At 44.0% G+C, this 23,652-nt stretch overlaps 1 protein-coding gene across 7 annotated transcripts in view; it reads right to left on the bottom strand.

Moving 5' to 3' along the window:
- The window catches only part of TBCD (tubulin folding cofactor D), a 266,851-nt gene that overhangs the window by 56,473 nt on the left and 186,726 nt on the right, over positions 1-23,652 (bottom strand). For all 7 annotated transcript variants that reach the window (XM_044983298.1, XM_044983304.1, XM_044983301.1 and 4 more), the window contains exons 28-31: positions 22,372-22,490; positions 16,099-16,190; positions 14,406-14,546; positions 3,634-3,717 (exon numbers count right to left, since the gene is read on the bottom strand). In XM_044983298.1, coding sequence (XP_044839233.1) covers positions 3,634-3,717; positions 14,406-14,546; positions 16,099-16,190; positions 22,372-22,490 — 436 coding nt within the window. The remainder of the gene's footprint in view (positions 1-3,633; positions 3,718-14,405; positions 14,547-16,098; positions 16,191-22,371; positions 22,491-23,652) is intronic.

A 23,652-nucleotide genomic window follows, 5' to 3' on the forward strand; every position in this document is an offset into this window, starting at 1 on the left:
TAGGACCCTGGTTAGAGATGCAATGCTCTTCTAACAACATTCTACCAAGTTAGGTTCCAAGACCCTACATAGATATGCAAATCTGTTCTTTTGGCTCATCCCAGTGTCAGACCAGGTGAGTTTTATTGCCACCAAACCGGAAATGTAAATGGGTAAGAAAGTCTCTCTGAGGAAAAGAGAACTGGGGATAGGAACAGAGAGGTTCGGTAAGGAAATATTCGGGGACCAGTCTTCCCGAGGCCATGCCCCCTTCCCCAAGGCAGGGAGAGCAATACAGCAGTGCACAGACAATCCAGGAAGTTTCTGGAAAGTGTAGGGGACAATTTCCTGGTGCAAGTGCTGGAGGAACCAACTAGGGGAAAAGCTCTTCTTGACCTGCTGCTCACAAACAGGGAAGAAATAGTAGAGGAAGCAATAGTGGATGGGAACCTGGGAGGCAGTGACCATGAGATGGTCGAGTTCAGGATCCTGACACAAGGAAGAAAGGAGAGCAGTAGAACAGAGACCCTGGACTTCAGAAAAGCAGACTTCGACTCCCTCAGGGAACTGATGGGCAAGGTCCCCTGGGAGAATAACATGAAGGGGAAAGGAGTCGAGGAAAGCTGGCTGTATTTTAAAGAATCCTTATTGAGGTTGCAGGAACAAACCATCCCGATGTGTAGGAAGAAAAGTAAATATGGCAGGTGACCAGCTTGGCTTAACAGTGAAATCCTTGCTCGTCTTAAACACAAAAAAACAGCTTACAAGAAGTGGAAGATTGGACAAATAACCAGGAAGGAGTATAAAAGTATTGCTCAGGCATGCAGGAGTGAAATTAGGAAGGCCAAATCACACTTGGAGTTGCAGCTAGCCAGAGATGTTAGGAGTAACAAGAAGGGTTTCTTCAGGTATGTTAGCAACAAGAAGAAAGTCAAGGAAAGTGTGGGCCCCTTGCTGAATGAGGGAGGGAACCTAGTGACAGAGGATGTGGAGAAAGCTAGTGTACTCAATGCTTTTTTTGCCTCTGTCTTCACAGACAAGGTCAGCTCCCAGACAGCTGCACTCTGCAGCACGGTATGGGGAGGAGGTGACCAGCTCTCTGTGGAGAAAGAAGTAGTTCGGGACTATTTAGAAAAGCTGGATGAGCACAAGTCCATGAGGCTGGATGCGCTGCATCCGAGGGTGCTAAAGGAGTTGGCCGATGCGATTGCAGAGCCATTGGCCATTATCTTTGAAAAATCATGGCGATCGGGGGAGGTCCCGGATGACTGAAAAAAAGCTAATGTAGTGCCCATCTTTAAAAAAGGGAAGAAGGAAGATCCAGGGAACTACAGGCCAGTCAGTCTCACCTCAGTCCCTGGAAAAATCATGGAACAGGTCCTCAAGGAATCAATTCTGAACCACTTAAAGGAGGGGAAAGTGATCAGGAACAGTCAGCATGGATTCACCAAGGGCAAGTCATGCCTGACTAACCTAATTGCCTTCTATGATGAGATAACCGGCTCTGTGGATGAGGGGAAAGCAGTGGATGTACTATTTCTGGACTTTAGCAAAGCTTTTGATACAGTCTCCCACAGTATTCTTGCCAGCAAGTTAAAGAAGTATGGGCTGGATGAATGGACGGTAAGGTGGATAGAAAACTGGCTAGATGGTCGGGCTCTTCGGGGAGTGATCAATGGTTCCATGTCTAGTTGGCAGCCGGTATCAAGTGGAGTGCCCCAAAGGTCGGTGCTGGGGCCGGTTTTGTTCAATATCTTCATTAACTATCTGGAGGATGGTGTGGACTGCACCCTTAGCAAGTTTGCAGATGACACTAAACTGGGAGGAGTGGTTGACACGCTGGAGGGTAGGGATAGGATACAGAGGGACCTAGACAAATTAGAGGATTGGGCCAAAAGAAATATGATGAGGTTCAACAAGGACAAGTGCAGAGTCCTGCACTTAGGACGGAAGAATCCCATGCACTGCTACAGACTAGGGACCGAATGGCTGGGCAACAGTTCTGCAGAAAAGGACCTAGGGGTTACGGTGGACGAAAAGCTGAATATGAATCAACAGTGTGCCCTTGTTGCCAAGAAGGCTAATGGCATTTTGGGTTGTATAAGTAGGGGCATTTCCAGCAGATCGAGGGATGTGATCATTTCCCTCTATTCAGCACTGGTGAGGCCTCATTTGGAGTACTGTGTCCAGTTTTGGGCCCCACACTACAAGAAGGATGTGGATAAATTGGAGAGTGTCCAGCGGAGGGCAACAAAAGTGATTAGGGGGCTGGAGCACATGACTTATGAGGAGAGGCTGAGGGAACTGGGATTGTTTAGTCTGCAGAAGAGAAGAATGAGGGGGGATTTGATAGCTGCTTTCAACTACCTGATAGGGGGTTCCAAAGAGGATGGATCTAGACTGTTCTCAGTGATAGAAGATGACAGAACAAGGAGTAATGGTCTCAAGTTGCAGAGGGGGAGGTTTAGGTTGGACATTAGGAAAAACTTTTTCACTAGTAGGGTGGTGAAGAACTGGAATGGGTTACCTAGGGAGGTGGTGGAATCTCCTTCCTTAGAGGTTTTTAAGGTCAGGCTTGACAAAGCCCTGGCTGGGATGATTTAGTTGGGTTTGGTCCTGCTTTGAGCAGGGGGTTGGACTAGATGACCTCCTGAGGTCCCTTCCAACCCTGAGAGTCTATGATTCTATGAAGGCCCTGCCTCCCGCTCACTAAATGCACCCTCTCCTCAGTGGCTTGCTCTCCCCCACCCTCACTCACTTTCACTGGGCTGGGGCATGGGGTTGAGGTACAGGAGCAGGTGAGGGCTCTAACTGGGGGTGCAGGCTCCAGGGTGGGGCCGAAATGAGGGGTTCAGGGTGCGGGAGGGGACTCCGGGCTAGGGGAGGGGGTTGGGGTGCAGGAGGGAGTGAGGGCTCTGGCTGGGGATGCAGGCTCTGGAGATGAGAGGTTCAGGATGTGGGAGGGGCTGTGGGTTTGGGGGTGGCTCAGGGATGGGGGTTGGGGCTTCGGGCACGGGCTTACCTCCGGAGGCTCCCGGTCAGCAGCACAGCAGGGAGGCTAAGGCAGGCTTCCTGCCTGTTCTGGCACTGCAGACCACGCTGTGCCCCAGAAGCGGCCAGCAGCAGGTCTGGCTCCTAAACGGGGGCGGGCCAGGAAGCTCCATGCACTGCTCTCGCCCACAGGCACTGCCCCCACATCTCCCATTGGCCGTGGTTCCTGGCCAATGGGAGAGTGGAGCTGGTGCTTGGGGCGGGGGCAGTGCGTGGAGCCCCATCCCCTTCCCCCCCCACCCAGGAGCCAGACCTGCTGGCCACCTCCGGGGTGCAGCATGAAGCCAGGACAGGTAGGGACTAGCCTGTCTTAGCTCTGCAGCACCGCCGACCAGACTTTTAACAGCTCGGTCAGCAGTGCTGACTGGAGCCACCAGAGTCCCGTTTCAACCGGATGTTCCAGTTAAAAACCGGACACCTAGTCACCCTATCTGTGAAGGTGAATACATACACTTTTGTGAAAAGCTTTGTAATACTTGGTAAGAGGTATTACATACAGTATGCAGGCAATATTATACGTATGGTCACATACTCTCTTGTAGTGACTGGAAGTTACTAAACATGAACTCTCAGAACAGCATACAAAAAGTACAAACTACTTACATGTTAGCATCCAGCAACTCTGGCTCATTCTGTACCAACAAAAGTGTCACCTCCATTAAACTTGTCATAGCAGCTTCTCGTACCCTGTGGAAATGAAGTACAACAATTTTAAAATAAACGCACAGATACAATTCATCTAATTAAACAGATATGTTGTCAAAAAGTTCAAGCGTGGGTGCTGAAAGTAGGCACCTAAATAAATTGTATGATATTCAAAATGGCTGAGAACCCCTCAATTCAAAAAGAAGGGGCTCTCCCATTGACTTCTGCCAAAATATGGATTAAAATACCTAGCTTTAGGCACCCAATGTCGAAAATTGTGGCCATTTATAATTTTTAGTTTTAGATCAGTAAGCTTCATATATGTTTACGTCACTTCTATGAGTAGCACTTAATTATCTTAAGCTATTTGCAAGTATCTGACATACACACATGCCTAGGTATTATGGAATATTTATAGATAAAACCTTTCCTCCCTTCAGAAGGAAGGGGGAAAGTGTTTTAAACTTGATTATTAATTGTTTAGAATTTAAAAAAAAAATCAAGGAAATATAAAGTGATTTTTGAAGCATTATTTCCTTGTGTTATCTTTCTGTGGTGGTTGTCTTGACGGTGTATGTTTTATTGAAATCCTGGCTAATAGGCAAAGGGAAGTGAGCCTCTGTGATTCTATTTATCATGGAAGTATTTAAAGATTTAGGTGGGGGTTTGTGTATCAGTACTAAAATATAGTATACAGTCTGCACTATCATTTACTGTGTATTATACATCCCTAATATCCAGTGTAACCTTCATGGAAAATAGTGAGTATATAGGCCTAGTAAAATGTTTTAAACCAAAATATTTTGGCTGTTTCAATTCACCATCTTCCTGCAAACAGACTAACAGGCACATTCTCATTTCAAAACATAGGACTATCATTTGTATTTAAAGGATGCAAAGAAGTGTCATGTTCATGTAAAGTTCTAAGTTTAATCTTCTCAACTAGAAAAAAAATTCTACAATTCAAAACATATTAACTGCATATGAGCAGAGTTCTTTAGTTTTGTGGCTTAATTAGAAATACCAGAAAATAATTTTTAACAGATTATTATGTACAGTAACACTACAAGGCGCTTGTTTTATCTTTTCTATATCTTAAGTATATTGAATATGCTGTAAAAGTTCTCCACCTACATAATGATTAAATATGATCATTTCAATATAAAGGCTACAAGGTGAATAAGGTAACAATTTTAAAGAACAAAATGTCACACCATCTCTAAAAGTCACATCATTTTATAAACTCACAGGTATTGAAAGTTAACTTCTTTTCAGCACATGGGAAATACAGGGGTAAATCCTCAGCTGGTATAAATTTTAAAAGCTCTCAAGGACCACCTGCCCCATCAAATTTGCCACATCAACCCTCCTGGCAGCATCTTCCCTTCTCAATACAAAACTCATCATAATTCCTCAAACTTTATGAGAATTGCACCTGTATATTGTGAAGACAACATAGTCTTGTGGTTCTGTAGAATTTCCAAGGGCAATACAAGGTGATTGTGTATGAAGTCTAAAAATAGGTGATCCACTTATAAAGCGTTATAAGTAAGACAGTTATTCTACAAAGGATATATCTACACTACCCGCCAGACTGGCGGGCAGCGATAGATCCAGCGGGGGTCAATTTATCGCGTCAAGTCTAGCTGAAGTTGCGTAACTTAGATCGATCCCCCCCAGTGTAGACCAGGCCTTAGAAAACAAATGATTAAATTCAATATAACAGCTTGAAAATCTTTCATTGTGGGGTATTTTCTCTTGTTCATACAGTAACTTGCTATTAGATATTCATTATTAACATCTGGAGACAGATTGGACAAGTCCCAGCAAACAATCTGTCATAAGGAATGTTAAGTTTTCATATGAAAAGTAAAGTTGATTAACTTTCCCACAAATCCTTCAAAGAAAAAAACACACACTAAAGAAAAGGTCTCTTTCACGCAGAAATTGAGATTTTTTTTCCTACAGTTCTTCCACCGAAATCTATTTGTTTGAAAGAAACTAAACTGGAAATATTCAGACTTTAGGGGCCAGTTTTTCAAAAGTACACAGCTTTCAACAGTCCCCACTGAGAACTGCTTTCTTTAGTTACATGTTATTGTTGATTTTGGCTGGCACTGTTCAAAGGAGCTTTATGCGAGGTTAGCACCCAAATCTCACTTGAATTTCAATGACAGCTACATCCCTTAGGATCCTTTGAAAATCCCAAGCTCTATTGAAGATTTGATTTTTAATTAAAAGGCAAAAGTAGAGGGAGGAATGAGAGGAATGGGAAAGTTAATCAGGGTGAATCTACAGGGGTTAATTGACCAGAATAGCTACTGCAGAATACACTACTCTACACGGACACACTTATACCAGAATAAGAGGCTGCACACACAAGGAGCTATTCTGGAATATCTTATTCTGCAATAGCTATTCCAGTAATTGCCCCCTGTAGACACACCCAAGGAAGTAGGAGGGGAAAAGGGACAGGCCCAGGTTATCACTAACCTAAGTATGATTACCAGTCAGGGATTTGCAACATTACAGCAGTGGTGAGTCTTCAGGAGGTGTAGGAAGGAAGATTCTTGTTTGTTTCCAGTTGCTGTATCATATTTAATGCAGCACAAATCATCATAAAATAATTTCCTAATATTAATTTTTCCACATAAGCAATTAATGTAGTTGCCACACAGATGTTATGTGATTGTGAATGAGAAATAAACTGGTTCACAAGACAATCACTATGATGAGGTGTGCCATTCTGGGTGTGAAAAGCCATGTCCTAAACTTATGGCATTGAATTAAAATTGCAATGTTTGGTAAAACTCCTATTAAAATGTCTGTGCAGCTGCATTTACTATTGAATGTACTTAAAATGGCTTCTGAAAATTTCAGCACATTAGGAGGCATGTCGTAAATACTTTTGCCATAAGGCTAGCATATCAACAGCTGAATGGTAGATGCTGACAAAGGGAGGATTGTGTATGAGAAAATTATTTACTCTTAAACCTTCAGAAAAGAAACATTAGCAAATGCATATTTCTGGGATCACGCTCTCCTCACGTAAGTGGCAGGAAGTGGAGAGAGCTCTAAAGGCAGCTATTCATGCCATACCCTCAGGAGCTGCTACATTTCACCTCCTTGAGAAAGTGTAATAACCACCAGCATACAGCAGAACCAGAGTTATAACACCAGAGTTAGGAACTGACCAGTCAACCACAAACCTCATTTGGAACCAGAAGTACACAATCAGGCAGCAGGAGAGACCAAAAAAAAAAGGCAAATACAGTAGAGTACTGTGTTAAACGTAAACTACTAAAAAAAATGGGAAAGCCGCATTTTTCTTCTTCATAGTAAAGTTTCAAAGCTATATTAACTCAGTGTTCAGTTGTAAACTTTTGAAAGAACCATAACATTTTGTTCAGAGTTACGAACAACCTCCATTCTCGAGGTGTCCGTAATTCTGAAGTTCTACTGTATGTTAGTTCCTTTTCTGCTCAAAAGGTTCAAATATGCATCACCACCTTTGCCAGGAAGGTGGATGGGAGTGTGTAGACCTGTTATTACTGAAAAGCTCCAGGGATGGTCACTATAGTAAAATGAGCACCAGCCACAAGGAAAAACTATCAAATGCAGGTTATCAGTCACTGGTAGGCAAGCATAGTTTTCTAACTGTGACACAGCAATATCACAACTAAAATATTTACAGTCCTTACCATACATAGGACAGCCTTACAAATGTCTACTTGCCCTTTAATTTTTATTTTTTTTTCGGATGGTCATAAGTTATTTTCTTTCCCCTCCTTTCCATCCTCGTAAGGCGCACATACTGAGCCTGCAGTGGTAAGCTTTCACAACAGTTTGGAAGGTGAATACAGGAGATAGGAGAGCTGGGCACTCTCACCTCAGAACATGTATTGACAAACACAAGGAAACAAAACTGAATTTCAACAAGGAGATTACTAAACATTGTGACAGAGCATCTTGTAGAATTAGATCGGTCAATTAACAATGAAGCGTACTGACTCCATATTATCATGGCTCTCAAGGAAATATTGTCTAAAATTCTGCTTGTAGTTTAGGCTACATGACTTATTCTTCAATTCTTGACCTAAACAGAGGTGTAGTGTTATTGGACACTATTAAATAATTGCTGCAGGTTCATCCCAGAGATGGCTAGATCTCAGCAGCAAATTATATGATCCCTGTACACTGCTTGTATATGGCAGGGGAAGGTGGAAAAGAGAGTGGGTTTGTTCTTGTTTTAAACTGTACAGTGATCTGCTGGGATGAAAAGCACTATCATAATAATATATAATCTTACAAATAAAATGTGATTGTCATTCTCCATATCTAGATTATGTAGTTAGTTATAGGCTGTGCTACCATTCATGATGGCAATTACATATTTAGCTTAAGGCATCTGCCTTTGTGTTCAACCTAATACATTTAAGGTTCTTAAGGATGAATTTGATTTTTATTAAATCAGAACAGATTCTTGGCTGCTTGACAAAGTATGGGAGACAGACTAATGTTTATTTAGATAGCGTAGTACTGTAGGTTGCAAAGTATGGATGAGCAAAAAGATAGTTTGAAATGTTCAAACTACTTTCCCCTCATTCCTAATCATTGCCAATATAAATTTACATCATTTTGATATATTTTTTAAAAGCATGCTTAACATGCATTCTACATACTCCATGTTTTTGCAGCTGTAGAATTTGCAAATGAAACACCAAACTGGAGCAACAAGCCTTCTTTTTTATTTCAGATTTCTGCACAGGATTGGATTAGAACTCTCGGTACCTGGGTGAGGATCAGGTTTAATGGTCACAACATTCCCCCTGGAGCCACTCAGTTCCTGTAATCATCTCTTGCTGCTTTAGTTGGGTGCATCTCAACACACTATATATAGGGTCTTGCCACCCAAATCCACTAAATGAACAGGGAGATTTAGAGTGAGTTAACTCTGTGTATATGGAATGCAACCATAACTGAATAAACTGAAAATTGCTAACATACAGAGAAATATCGTACTTGGAACTGAATACTGTGGAAGTATCATGAACAGTCCATAACGAGAGTGAGCAACTTACAATATTTCATAACAACCTACTCCAGCTGACCCAGCTCCCTGGCTAGAAGTGCAGGTTAGCTTTACCCAAGACCTTTTAAAGGTGGGGATAATAGAAGGCGATCCCCAAAAGACGCTCAGAACCAGAATGACACTAAATTTCAAATCTGAATAACAACAAAGAAACAGAACTCTGTAGACAGCTTGTCAGACCTCTGAGGATAGTGCTTAGCACTTACCTGTCTACAGAATTCGGTTGTTTTAGTTATATTTAGGTAGACAGTAGTGGTGCCTTGATGCAATAGCTGAAGAGATGGCTTAAGAACTGACATGTATACCTGAACTCCAGCAGACAATTACATTAGCAATCTTGATTTAGGTATGCATAATTTGAGAGTATAATAAAGAATCCATTTAAGCCAAAAATAATTCTATGTGTATTAGAAAGACCCACAGTGAAAATACAACTCGCTGCATACAGCATTAACCTTATTAAAAAATACCTCCAATTCAATATAAGCCAGGAGACTCTTCCATAAATGTATCACACTATTTCAGACATGTATAAAACTTTACTAACACCACAAAGAAACCTATTAATAAAAAGTTTGTTACTTAAACAGAAAAGAAATAAGCTTTTATGGCAGAAAAGCAACAGAAGTTTTCTTCTCCCCTCTTTTAAAATTGCAGCTAGCAAAGGCTTACACAATACTGAACAACATGAGTACTGAGTTCAGAAATTGGCTGGCATTGTTGGGCTAAAGGTCAGCAGAAGCCAACCACATCACAGACATCAGTCTTCAAGAACTCAATCATCAGTGTTGTTGCAGATATCCAAGGACCAGTCTTGGGGGAGCCACTCGCCCACTCAGTCAGAAGTAAGGCTTTCAAACAACCTTTGAAGTACTTTTTTATTTTTCAGAAGGTATATAAAATGGAAAAATGCAAAAGAAAAAAAGCATTTCAGAACTATAATGTCCTGTTTTATAGCTGATCCACGTTTAAAAAAATAGGAACAGGCTGAATTGCAGCATTTTGTGTTATTTTAGCTCAAGTTGTTGGTGGGGTAGTGGCTCTGTATTTGAAAGAAAGCATAGTAAAAATCTTAAATGAATCAAATTGTACCACAGAATCTCTATAAAATTCCATGCATGAATAATAAAAGTTTAGCAGCAGGAATATACTATCGATCACCTGACCAAGTTGGTGACATGATTGTGAAATGCTCTGGGAGATTAGAAAGGCTACAAAAACAGAAAAACCAATAATAAGGGGGGATTTCAGCTATCACCAAATTGACTGGGAACATGTCACCTCAGGAAGGGATGCAGTGATAAAATGTCTAGACACCATAAATGACTGCTTCTTGGAGCACCTAGTCCTGGAACCCACAAGAGAAGAGACAATTCTTGATTTAGTCTATATGGCGCACAGGATCTGATCCAAGAGATGAGTATAGCTGAACCTCTCAGTAATAGTGACCATAACATAATTAAAGTTAACATTATTGGGGGGGGGGGGTGGCGAATACCAAAGAAACCCACTACAGTAGCACTTAACTTCAAAAAAGGAAACTATACAGAAGTGAAGAAACTAGTTAAACAGAAATTAAAAGGAACAGTCACAAAAGTGAAATGCCTGCAAAGCTGCACAGAAACGATTTATAAACACCATAATAGATGCTCAAAATAAATGTATACTCCAAATAAAAAATTACAGTAAGAGGACCAATAAAATGCCACTATGGCTAAACAATAGAGTAAAAGAGGCAGTTACAGGCAAAAAAAGCATCCTTTAAAAATTGGAAGTCAAATCCCTCAGAGGAAAATAGAAAGATGCATAAACTCTGGCAAGTCAAGTGTAAAACTATAATTAGGCAGGACAAAAAAAATAATTTGAAGAGCAACTAGCAAAAGGCAAAAACTAATAGCAAAATTTATTTTAAGTCCATCAGAAGCAAGAAGCCTGCCAAACTACCAGTGGGGCTGCTGGACGACCGAGGTGCTAAAGGAGCACTCAAGGAAGACAAGGCCATTGTGGAGAAGCTAAATTAATTCTTTGCATTGGTCTTCACTGCAGAGGATGTGAGGGAGGTTCCCACACTTGGCCATTCTTTTTAGGTGACAAATCTGAGGAACTGTCCCAGCTTGAGGTTTCAGCAGCAGAGGATTTGGAACAAATTGATAAATTTAACACTAACAAGTCACCAGGACCAGATGTTATTCACCCAAGGTTTCTGAAAGCACTCAAATATGAAACTGAAGAACTACTAACTGTGGTAGGTAACCTATCACTTAAATCAGCCTCTGTATCGGATGACTGGAGGATAGCTAAATAATGCCAAAATTTTAAAAAGGCTCCAGCAGTGATCTTAGCAGTTACTGACCATTAAGCCTAACTTCAGTAGCAGGTAAATTGGCTGAAACTATGGGTAGATCTACACTACCCACCAGATCGGTGGGCAGCGATCTATCCAACGGGGGTCAATTTATCGCGTCTAGCCGAGACGCAATAAATTGATCCCTGAGCGCTCTCCCGTCAACTCCTGTACTCCACCACCGCGAGAGGCGCAGGCGAAGTCGATGGGGAAGCGTCAGCAGTCAACTCACCGCAGTGAAGACACCACGGTAAATCTGAGTACAGCAACTTCAACTACATTATTCACGTAGCTGAAGTTGCATAACTTAGATTGAGTTACCCCTGTGTACCCCCCCCCCCCCGTGTAAACCAGGCCTAAAATAATCGGACACATAAATGAACACAATTTGTTAGGGAAGAATCAACATTGCTTTTGTAAAGAGAACTCATGCTTCACCAATCTATTAGAATTCTTTGAGGGGGATCAACAAACATGTGGACAAGGGTGATCCAGTGGATATAGTGCATTTGAACTTTCAGGAAGCCTTGGACGATGTCTTTCACCAAAGGCTTGTAAGCAAACTAAGCAGTCAGGGGATAAGAGGGAAGGTCCTCTCATGGATCAGTAACTACTTAAAAGACAGGAAACAAAGGGTAGGAATATTTTCAGAATGGAGAGAGGTCCCCCAATGATCTGTACTATTCAACATATTCATAAATAAACTGGAAAAGGAGGTAAACAGGAAATGGCAAAGTTTGCAGGTGATACACATTACTCAAGATAGTTAAGTACAAAGCTGGGTGACAGGGCAACAAAATGGCAGATGAAACTCAATGTTGATAAATACAAAGTAATGCACATTGGAAAACATAATTCCAACTATACATACAAAATGAGGGGTATAAATTATCTGTTACCATTCAAGAAAGATCTTGGAGTCATTGTGGATAGTCCTCTGAAAACATCCACTCAATGTGCAGTGACAGTCAACAGTATGTTAGGAATGATTAGGAAAGGGATAGATAATAAGACAGAAAATACCATATTGCCACTATATAAATCCATAGTATGCCCCCACTTTGAATACTGCATGCAATTCTTGTCACCCCATCAAAAAGATGTATGAGTTGGAAAAGGAACAGAGAAGGGCAACAAAAATGATTGGGGTATGGGACAGCTTCCACATAGGAGAGATTAAAAAGACTGGGACCGTTCAAGCTTGGAAAAGAGGCAACTAAGGGAGGATTTGATAGAGGTCAATAAAATCATGAATGAAGTGAATAGGGAAGCGTCATTTACCCCTTCCCATAAGAAAGGCTAAGATTTAATCATGAGTATTTTTAGTAAAAGATATGGACAACAAACAAAAATTCACTGCCCATGATCCATCCATGACTTGTACTATAAATACCACTGACTAAATCTTAGCTGCTCCTAGGGTGCCACTACTCTGGCGGTGGGAGTTAAGTGCCTTCGGCCGCAGCTGGGACCACTGCTCTGGCTGCCTCTGGGGCAGTCCCAGGACCACTGCTGCTGCGATGGTCCCCAGGGCCACCTCTGGGCCCACCCCAACAGCGGCCGGTGCGGCTGGCCCCGGGGACCACCCCAGCAGCTGGCCACTGCAGCTGCGGAAGTCACGGAGGTCATGGAAAGTCACGGAATCTGCAACTTCCACGACCTCCATGACAGTCTCGCAGCCTTACTCATGAGGCACATACACACTTACAGTGGAATCCATCCTGACACATATTCAAAAAAACTAAGCTAAAGGGACATGACCGCCTGCAAGCAGAAGCAGTCATGTAAATTTGAACTGGTTGATACTATTTTTTCCCCAATTCAGAGGACAGCTGTTTAATTCCTGAAGAATTATTATTATTTTGGGTCATGCACACTTAGGCCTAGCAAAACGACTTGCTTGTTTCTTTATTGGGTATCTATCCCGTAAGGTTCACATTTTACATGTTTTTTCGTCCAATACTTTTCTGGATTTCACAATATGAAGGAGAACAACATGCTGTCCTTCCCCTTTTTATTGCCCATTGCACTCAAGGAGCACAGGGATCTCCAACCAGTGAGTGATCTCATATCCCAAATTCTATGTAATTTAGTGTCTAAGTTCAAGTTCAATTAAGGAGAAAGCTTCTTACAATATCTTTGGCTTTTGTCAATTTAAAAAACAGACTTTCTGTCCCATCTCACTGAGGGAATAGCACAGAATCTTCTCTTTTCTCTAATGTAAATATATGTATCGAATAATTTCTCACCATGTTGTTACTCTGTACATGTTAGGATTTGAAGACTAAAGCACACAATCAACACAAAACTTTGATTAGTATACATTTAAAGTTATTATTTTTAGACGCAAAAGCTGAAGCCATTGAAACCCTAAAGTCAGTGTAGCCAAAGACTACTATACCTTTAAGAAATATACTATTTAATTTTTTTTAAATGAGTGTTTTAAACTCAATAATGAAATAGGAGCACTTAACGAATTATACAATGGCTCCATCTGCTGGTCAGTCGGCCACATATGAAGCTGTGATAGGAAGAGTTCCTATTCAGCTACTCTTTTAGTCGGAGGCATGACTAAGGCCTGGTCTACACTGGGGCGGGGGGATCGATCTAAGATACGCAACTTCAGCTATGAGAATAGCGTAGCTGAAGTCGATGTATCTTAGATCGAATTAAAATTACTTGCTTCACGTCCTCGCAGCACGGGATCGACGGCCGTGGCTCCCCCGTCGACTTTGCTTCCGCCTCTTGCACTGCTGGAGTTCAGCAGTCGACGAGAGAGCAATCGGGGATCGATTTATCGCGTCTACACTACACGCGATAAATCGATCCCTGATAAATCGATCGCTGCTCACCAATCAGATGTACCCTAAGAGCATATATGATATTGTAAAGTAACTATAAGCAGAAAGTAAATACTGGATAGATGTCATGACTTTAATTGTTCCTGCATCTGATGATGATACTCTCACAAGTGACTCTTATTTACCTTGATGCTTTATTTCATCACCTGGAAACAGAGAATGGTATAAGCCAGAGAAGGGCCCAGTGTGGGGTTGGTTTTTTTCTGAGGCAAAGGAGAAATAATTACTGCCCTCATTTTCTACACAATATTTATTTCTAGCCTTACTTGAATCTCCATGTGTCTGGCTATCTAATTTTTCCCTTCGTAGCTTTTGGAAAACCACTGAGTCTCAATGGCTCCTAATTACAGACTTAAAGTAGACCACATCAGTAGTAACAAGTACCAATAGAAAGAAATTTCATTTCTTTGTCTCAAAATATGTGATGCCTTACCATGCTCCAACATCTCCTCGGCTGTCTGTGGTATAGTCACTCATACCATTAAGTAACATCGTATAGATCTGAACAACATTATCTTTGCAGACAAATTCATCCTGTGGTCCATTTCTCTTCACACCAACTGTCTGACAAACTCTGTAACAGAGGAATACATAAGAAATTCTAAAGAAAAAGGACAATATCATGCCAGGTTGTTTTGTTTTGTTTACACTCTAGTATTTTGGGCATACAAACTTCCTTGCCATATACATTCAGAAAATGTCTAAAAATACCCATCACAGAAGGACAAAGACAGCATCCAGCATGATCCTCTGTGTGTGGCTGTTGCATTCTGATTTTATCATTTCTGATTCAACACTGAAATAGTTACATAAACAATATATTTGGAGGACTTAAAGTGACATGGCATCAAGGCTTGTAGGTTTAAACAAACTAAGGGCTTGTCCACACATATGGTGCTGCAGTGGTGCAACTGTGCTGATGTAGTGCTTTAGTGAAGATGCTACTACACCGAAGGGGAAGCTTCTCCAGTTGGCATATTTAATCCACCTCTGCAAGAGGCTGTAGCTATGTTGATGGGAGAAGCTCTCCCGCCGACAAAGTGCTGTCTACACTGGGGGTTAGGTTGGTATAACTGCAGCTCTCAGGGGTGTGGATTTTTCACACCCTTGAGTGACATAGTTATACCAATGTAAGTTTGTAGTGTAAACCTGGCCTAACAGATTGGTTTTTATTTGTAGGATAAATGCAAAAAGAAGCAGGATTATTTTACATCTCATCATCCTGACTATTTACTATAATGGATCAAACAGGTAGAGCAGAGGACCAATGTGATGTCTGTACACATGATCACAAAGAAATCCAGGGCCATGTATTTGATATTAATAGCTAACTTGGTTTTTATATGCATTGCACACCTAATTTACACCAAGGAAAGATGTAATAGAGTTATCTGAATCACACCAACAGGTTAAGAACATATAATATATGTGAATGATACTTTTAAAACTGGTAACATTTTGGACTCATCAACCTTGAAAATATCCCTTGAAAGAAAGAAAATGCAGGATATTTGTATTATTTGGGGCTTCATATGTTATTGAAAGTAAAATGAAGAAACTCAAATTAATTCTGGTTTCTAGTAGCCCAGGTTCATACCACTGAGCTGACTAACTTCCAGTTCATGAGAAGGGAGAGGTTCCCAACATACAATAGACATGCATTTGGCTGATTAAGAAACAATGCTGACAACTTCCAAAAGTAGTTCCATGCAGTGCTCCTCAGTCTGAAGAAAAGGATGACGTGTGGCATCAAGGATGGATTTAAGTGAGACAAATAGTGGGGATCCATATGACCCCATCAAGAATGTATAACCACCCCTCTAGGAGTGAATTTAACCCAACATCGCCAGGTTAGAATAGAAAATGACATGAACACTGAAAATCTTACATACAGTGGGGGGGAAGGATAACTCAGTGGTTTGAGCATTGGCCTGCTAAACCCAGGGTTGTGAGTTCAATCCTTGAGGAGGCCACTTAGGGATCTGGGGCAAAAATTGGTCCTGCTAGTGAAGGCAGGGGGCTGGACTAGATGACCTTTCAAGGTCCCTTCCAGTTCTAGGAGATTGGTATATCTCCAATTATAAAGTGATTTAAAGTCAGATAAAAATAAAGCTGACAAAACATACTTTGCAGTTGCTTTCAGGCCATCTCTTCTTGATTCTGCAAAGCTCACATCTTTGTGGGAAATGCAGATAACTTTTTTCAAACCTTCTAAAACCTGAAAAAAGACAAACACATACTTAAGACATGCTCACGATGGACACTAGATTTAAAAACACTAGAGAATTAAGTTAACGATATAACAAGTGCTGCACAAGCAATAGGTAGTGCAAGCTTCTACATGCTGCCCCCTCAATACACTTTACCTCCCACATGGACAGACAACTTCTTTGGGCAAAGGGTAAAGCGCTTCATTTCCATTTTTTTTTTAATTTCCAGAAATTTATCAGTGTTTATTACAAAAATTAAAATTTGCATGAAAATCAGTGCAAAAGATTAACTTCAGTTTTCCAGGTAAATATTGGAGTTAATATTGTGGGATGGTAGGTTGGGGGAGGAAAAAACAACAAGTAGAGAAAAATAAGGGTTTGTGAAACCATTATATCTAATCCCCATTACAAAACAAAGTGTCTTTTTAAAACCATTTACTGTTGGTGACAAAAAATATTACTTGAACAGAACCCCTATCCTCAAGTCATCATCTAATCTGTGACAGAGTTGGGATGCAGGAGTGGGCGCCAGGACAGAGCAGGGGAAAATGGGCAAAGGGGAGAGGAAGAGCAGGAGGTTGGGAGCCATGACAGAGAAGGGGACGAATGACCAGGAAGTAATCCTGCCACTGACACCCAACATTGCTCCCGCAGATCCAAGTCACACAGATCCTCTCTGGGTGGTGACACGTCCCCAGGGGTGAGCTGAAGGTGAAGCTACTAACAGGGGCTATTCACAGAGAAAAGTACTGATGGAGTGCAGCAGATTGGGAGGGAAAGGGTGCAACGGGCTGGGGTGTGCCCAGCATTCACTGGGATCTATGGGCGGGGATAAGGGATGCCCAGTACTCATCATGATGTAGTAGTTGAAGAAGCCTTCCACTTCCTGAAGGCCTGTCACTGCAGCGGTCAGATAGTCTTGGCTGCCAGGACCCAGCTCCCTGCCCATTTCTCTCCCCCAACTGAAGAACAGCAGCCATCAACCAGTAGCTACCCTACTCTGCACAGGTAGGAGAGAGAAATCAGTAAAACTGAACAAACAGTTACCTTTTCCGTAACTGGTGCTCTTCAAGATGTGCTGCTTGGTAAAACGTGTGAACAGAGGACCATGTTGCAGCCCTACAGATGTCCTGTATAGGGATGTGTGCCAGGAAGGCCGCCGAAGACGGCTGCACTCTCAAGTGGGCTCTGATCATCGGCGGTGGTGGAACCCCCGCCAGGTCGTAACAGGTCCTTATGCATGAGTTAATCCAATTAGAAATCCTTTGCGAGGACACCGAGTGATCTTTCATCCTATCAGCTGTAGCAATGAAGGGTTGAGTTGATTTTCGGAAAGGCTTGGTACATTCTCAGTAGAAAGCCAAAGCCCTCCGGACATCCAAGACGTGAAGATGCCTCTCCTCACTGGTCTTGTACAGTTTGGGACAGAACACTGGGAGGAAGATGTCCTGGTTCATATGGAAGGTGGAGATCACCTTTGGCATTTCCTGTTCTGTCTGGCAGCATACAGATCCACTCGAGGAGTTCCACACCTTTGGAAGATCATGCAGGCTACCTCTGGATGGAGTGACTACTGGTAGTGAGAGGAGAAGTCCCTGCTGAGCTGGTTTGCCAGTGTATTCTTGACACTGGGAAGGTGACAAGCTTCCAGGTAGATTTTGTTGCTGATGCAGAAGTCCTATAGACAAAGTGTCTCTTGACAGAGTCGACAAGCATGCTCCCACTTGTCTGTTGATGTAGAACATCGAGGCTGTGCTGTCCGTCAGTACTCATACCACCTTGCCTGACAGGTGGGGCAGGAAGACACTGCACGCTAGCCGGCCTGCTCGGAGCTCTTTGATGTTTATGTGCAACTTCGCCTCCTTCAGGGACCACATCACCTGTGTCAAGAGGTCACTGAGGTGCGCACCCCAGCTGAGGTCCGAGTTGTCCGACACCAACTGGATCAAGTGAGGGGGGTTGTCGAACAGAACCCCCTCCAGAATTGTCCTGCAGTCAGTCCACCATTGCAGTGAGGTAAGTATCGTCTGGGGAAGGGTAACGACCTTGTCCCTGGGGGTCTCTGGACTGGAAATAGAGCGTCCCCAGCCACTGTTGCAGGGGCCATAGAGTCTGGCATGGCGGACCATGTAAGTGCACGCTGCCATATGACCCTGGAGGTGCAGCTGTAGTCAGAGGAAACAGAGACTTCCATGATGAGGTTCAGCAACAGGTGGAACCTCTCCAGTGGCTGGAACGCCCTGGTGTAGGTCGCGTCAAGAACTGCTCCAATGAACTCTATCCTCTGCACCGGCAGAGACATTGACTTTTTGTCATTTACCAGTAGGCCCAGAGAGCGGCACGTGGCCTGAAGCACTGCAACATCCCTTTGGATTTGAGACCTGGAGTTGCCCTTGACGAGCCAGTCGCTGATGTACGGGGTAGATCTGAATACCCCGGCACCTGAGGTAAGCCGCCACCACCGACATGCACTCGGTAAACACTCTCAGTGCTGTCTCGAGGCTGAACGGGAGGACCGTAAACTCGTAGTGGTGGGGTCCCACCATAAACCAGAGGAAGCGTCTGTTTACTTGAAAGATCGCTATGTGGAAGTATGCGTCCTTCAAGTCGAAGGCGGCATACCAGTCTCCCGGATCCAGGGAAGGAATAATAGAAGCCAGGGAAACCATGCAGAACTTTAACTTCTTTAGGTACTTGTTGAGGTCTATGGTCCAGAATGGGCCGTAGACCGCCCTTAGCCTTCGGGATTAAAAAGTACCGTGAATAGAACCCCTTGTTCCTGTACTTGAGAGGAACTTCTTCCACCACACTCAGCTGTAGTAATCCCTTTACCTCCTGCATGAGGAGACTCTTGTGAGAGGAGTCCCTGAAGAGGGATGGGGAAGGCAGGTGGGAAGGGGGGGGTAGAAAGGAACTGGAGGGTATAACCTCATTCCACTGTGCTGAGGACCAAGCAATCCGAGATTAAAGCCATCCAGGCAGAGAGGAAGAGGGAAAGGTGGTTGGAGAACACAGGGAAGGATGGATCCAGGGAGTAGTCTGATAGGTTGCCCTCAGTCGCACCCTCAAAATGACTGTTTGGCCCCTGCTTATTACAGGTCGAGCCCAACAGGACAGAGGGTGGTGGCTGGTGGCTTGGGCAGCGCTTGTAGCCCTTGGCTCGTTTATGAGGCAGGTCCTACCAAGGCTGACTCCCCTGGCCCTGCAGCTGCTGTGGTTTGAACCACTTACATGCAGGGACTAGGAGGTAGAGACCCAGGGTTTTTAGGGTGCTGCGGGAGTCCTTGAGGCCATGCTATTTTCTGTCTGTTTGCTCCACAAATAGGGCCCGGTCGTTGAAGGGCAGGTCCTGCATTGACTGCTGAGCCTCGGTGGACAACCCCGAGAGGAGCAGCCAAGAGGCTCACCACATGGAGATAGAGGAAGCCATGGTGCGGGCAGCAGCCTCCGCCGCATTTGACGCTGCCTGGAGGGCCACCTTGGCCGCAGTCATGCCCTCATTGAAGATCGCTCGGAACTCCTTCTTGGAAGCCTTGGGGAGCGACCCTTTGAACCTGGCAATGGATGGCACATACTGATGTCGTATCAGCAAAGGCGGACTTGGTGATTGGCCACTCTCAGCTGAAGGCTGGAAGACAAATCAACCTCGCATGCGAAAAGATCCAGCCTCCCCAAGTCTTTATTTTTGGGGGTGGCCCTGGGTTGTGCCTACCTCTCCTTGTGGTTAACCACCTTGACCATAGGGGAATTGGGGGCTGGGTGGGAGTATAAGTACTCATGCCCTTTGGTTGACACGAAGTACTTGCATTCGGCCCTTTTAGAGATAGGGGCCAGGGAAGAGGGGGTCTGCCACAGGGCATTAGTGATCTTAGAAACCCCTTCATGAAGGGGTAGAGCCACTCTGGCAGGAGCCAAGGAGCAGAGAACATCAAACAGCGAGTCCGAGGGCTCTTCCAATTCCTCTGCCTTAAGCTCCAGGTTAAAAACAACTCTCTTCAAAAATTCCTGGTGCACCCTGTCGTCATCCTGAGGAACTGGGTGAGGGGGCCCCCATGATAGCCTCACCTGGCGACAACAGGGACAATGCCCGTGCCGCGGGAACCTCCACGTCCATTGGTGGTCGAGAAGCTTGCTCCCATGGGTTCTCCTAGACCTGCAGGATCTTACCTCCTGAATTTTCCAGCAGCACAGGGGGACGGGATACTGAGGCCGCTGGCCTCTCCAAGGCTCCCAACACCAACTGGGTAGCCTAGGAAGGCTGGGTGAACCCCCAAGGGTTCCATGGGTACCATAACGTTGGCCACTGTGCTTGGGGCCATGGGACAGGTTTCAGTGCTGCTGATGTAGTTGGCACCGTCAGTACCAGGGCTTGTCCCCAAGTCAGGGAACCTCGCTCCGAGCCAGAGCTACCAGCAGAGCAGTCGGTCCTGGGCAACCAGGATAGGGCTGAGCGGTGGCTCTTCTCTGACCAGTGCCAGTTGCTACGTCCCAAAGCTGACCTGTCCAAGAGAGACTGTCTTGGTCGGGCTCTTGGGGACCGACAGCATTCGGCAGATCTGCATCAGATACCCGACAATCAGTGGTCTCTGGTGCCTGATTGGTACTGGGATCGGTACTGGGCCCTTGAAGATGGTCAGGGCCAGTCCTGGAGTTCTTGCCAGGTCGCACGTGCCTCAGATGGTCTGCGCCAATCTACTGGTGAGGTATGCCTCGAGTACCTTCATCAGTGCCCCCGGTGCAGGGACCAAAGAGGGCTCAGCTGAGCTTGCCTCTCCCGCCAGAGACATGACAGCTGTGGGCGGGCAAACGCTGGCGGGACGTCCCTCTCAATGGGGAACGGTACCGCTGAGGCAGGAACACATGCATAGGTCCCAATGCAGGTTTTCCCTTAGACCGGGATAGCACAGGAGCCGGTGAGGGTGGCACCAGGAGTGTCAGGACTTCTTGAGCTAATTGAAGGGTTTCGGGCATTGATGGCACCTGAAGCTGGCTAGGACCTGCATCGCTATCTGGAATCGCAGGCAAGGCATGGGATAGGCTGCACCGTTCGACTTGAGCTGGGGCCCAACTTCCAGAGGGGCATATTGAACTGCCAGACACAGGTCTTAGCTTGCCCCTGCCCTTTCCTTTCCCTTGAAGGAGGAAGGAGAGCATCCTCTCACAGTTTTTTTCAGCTTCTTCCCCAGAGCCATGGATGGAGATCAGTGCCGGCTCATGACCGGCACCGGGGGAGAACTGCACACAGAGGTGACAGTGCTTGGTGTGGAGTCAGACCGCTGCTCCAGTGCCTGAGTGCGTGCCGATTCCATTAGCAGCACTCTTAGATGGATACCGCACTCCTCCTTCATCCTAGATTTGAAGGACCTGTTACTTATGTGCCTTTTGCCTAAGCACCTGAGGCAGCTGGGTATGGGGATTGCTGAGGGGCATAGGGTGTTTGCAGTGATCACAGGGCTTAAAGCCTGGGGACTGGGGCATGCCCAGATCCCCAGCGGGGTGCCGTTCAGGACTAACGGAGCGTTCGAGAACTACTACTAAGGGTAACTAAGAAAACTAATATGTATAACTATTTTACAGGATTTCAAAGTTTGCAAGAACAGAGAAGGAATCAATGCTAGCCAAAGCAGCAGACAGTCCAGCACCATCACTGGCGATAAGAAGGAACTGAGGGTGGGTGGAGACGGCACCCCTTATACCAGAGCCAGTCCCCTACAGATATTGCTGAGGGAAAAACTTCCAGCACTGGTGCATGTGGCAAGCACACACACCTAACATGGAATGGACATGAGCAAGCACTTGAAGAACAATGGGTTTGTTTGTTTTTTTGTTTTGTTTTAAAGCCAGGAATTTTTCAGGGACAATTGTTAAAAAAATGAAAACAAAGGGCTTTAGCAAAGAGATCGCTCATTCTCCATGCCCAGTCAGTCTTTGGCTTCTATACTAAGAGTGTGGAGAAAGGTCTCGATTTTAATTATCTGAATATACGTTAAGCCAAAGTCATTATGATTGACTGGGTTACTGTATTATAAACTAACCCCTTCACCCATGGCAATGATCCTCTATCATGTATTTGATTAAGCATTCAGATTTCACTCAAACTATTTCCTGAATCAGATAAAACTTGTACCCCCCACTTTTTGTGTGTGTGTGTGTGTGTGTGTTTGGGGTAAGGGCCACACTTTCTCTCACCTGCTGGAGCTTGCCTTTTAACAGAAATCTTGGAAGGGCCCCCAGGGCTAGCGAAAACCCACAACGAATCATTTCCTCTGTGTTCTGAAGTTCTGAAATATATTGCTGCAACAGTTCACCTAGAAAAATATAATTGCAAAGTGGAACCCAGCTACTGCATCATTACATTAACTAGGCTACTAGTAGAAGACCAGGGAGGCTGGATGAAGATTCTGTTAAATTCAATAACCCTAAAATGGAAGATATTCTGTTCTGTCAGAAAAAGTATTGATTTAACAAAAACTTTAAGAGTTGTCAGTTATAGTTCTCTGAATACTATTCGTGTAACAAAGTCAGTTTAGACTGATTTTTAACCCTGCTCTTTCCAACGAGTGACACGGGTTAAGTTTATGTAATATTAACGTTTCTGCGTGTTTTGGTTTTTTATCTAAAACCAAGGGCTTAAACAGAACTTATAATAAAGCAGGACACTCAATGCAGGCACATAGGGACACATTCTCTTATGCCCAACACAGCTTCAGTACCATAGATTCCAAGACCAGAAGGGACCACTGTGAACATCCAATCTGACTTCCTGTACAACATAGGACTTCCCTAAAATAATTCCTAGAACATATCTTTTAGAAAAACATCTAATCTTGATTTACCAATTGCCAGTGATGGGGAATCCACCAAACCCTTGGTAAGTTGTTCCAATGGTTAATTACTTTTACTTTTAAAAATGTACGCCTAATTTCCAGTTTAAATTTCTCTAGCTTCAACTTCCAGCTGCTGGATTGTATTATACCTTTCCTCTGGTAGCCTGAAGAGACCGTTATCAAATGTTTGTTTCCCATGTACGTATTTATAAACTGTAATCAGATCATCCCTTAATCCTTTCTTTGTTAAGCTAAACAGATAGAGCTTCTTGAGCCTACCATTATAAGGCAAGTTTTCTAACCCTTTATTCATTTTCATGTCTCTTCTTTGAATCCTCTCCATGATTCTGTCACTGCTGCTCTGATCATAGTAACCATCTAGCCACAATTTGTGTTAGAGATTTTTAAAAATCCATAGGGCTTCCTTGAGGAACAGAGTACATTCAAGATGGAAATCCTCACCCTCCAGAACTCAGGATCTCTATACTGCAGTCTGAAGAGGCAGGGACAGTAGCCTGAATGTGGGTGCATCTTCTCATTCCTCTATTATCAAACTGAGCAGAGGAACTGGCTAGATTCTAGGAAAGGGAAGGAAAAAACTGACTTGGAGAAAAACAGGATCCAACCAGAGGGGGAAGTGACA

Source organism: Mauremys mutica, chromosome 12, assembly GCF_020497125.1.
Source record: "Mauremys mutica isolate MM-2020 ecotype Southern chromosome 12, ASM2049712v1, whole genome shotgun sequence".
Taxonomy (NCBI): Eukaryota; Metazoa; Chordata; order Testudines; family Geoemydidae; genus Mauremys; species Mauremys mutica.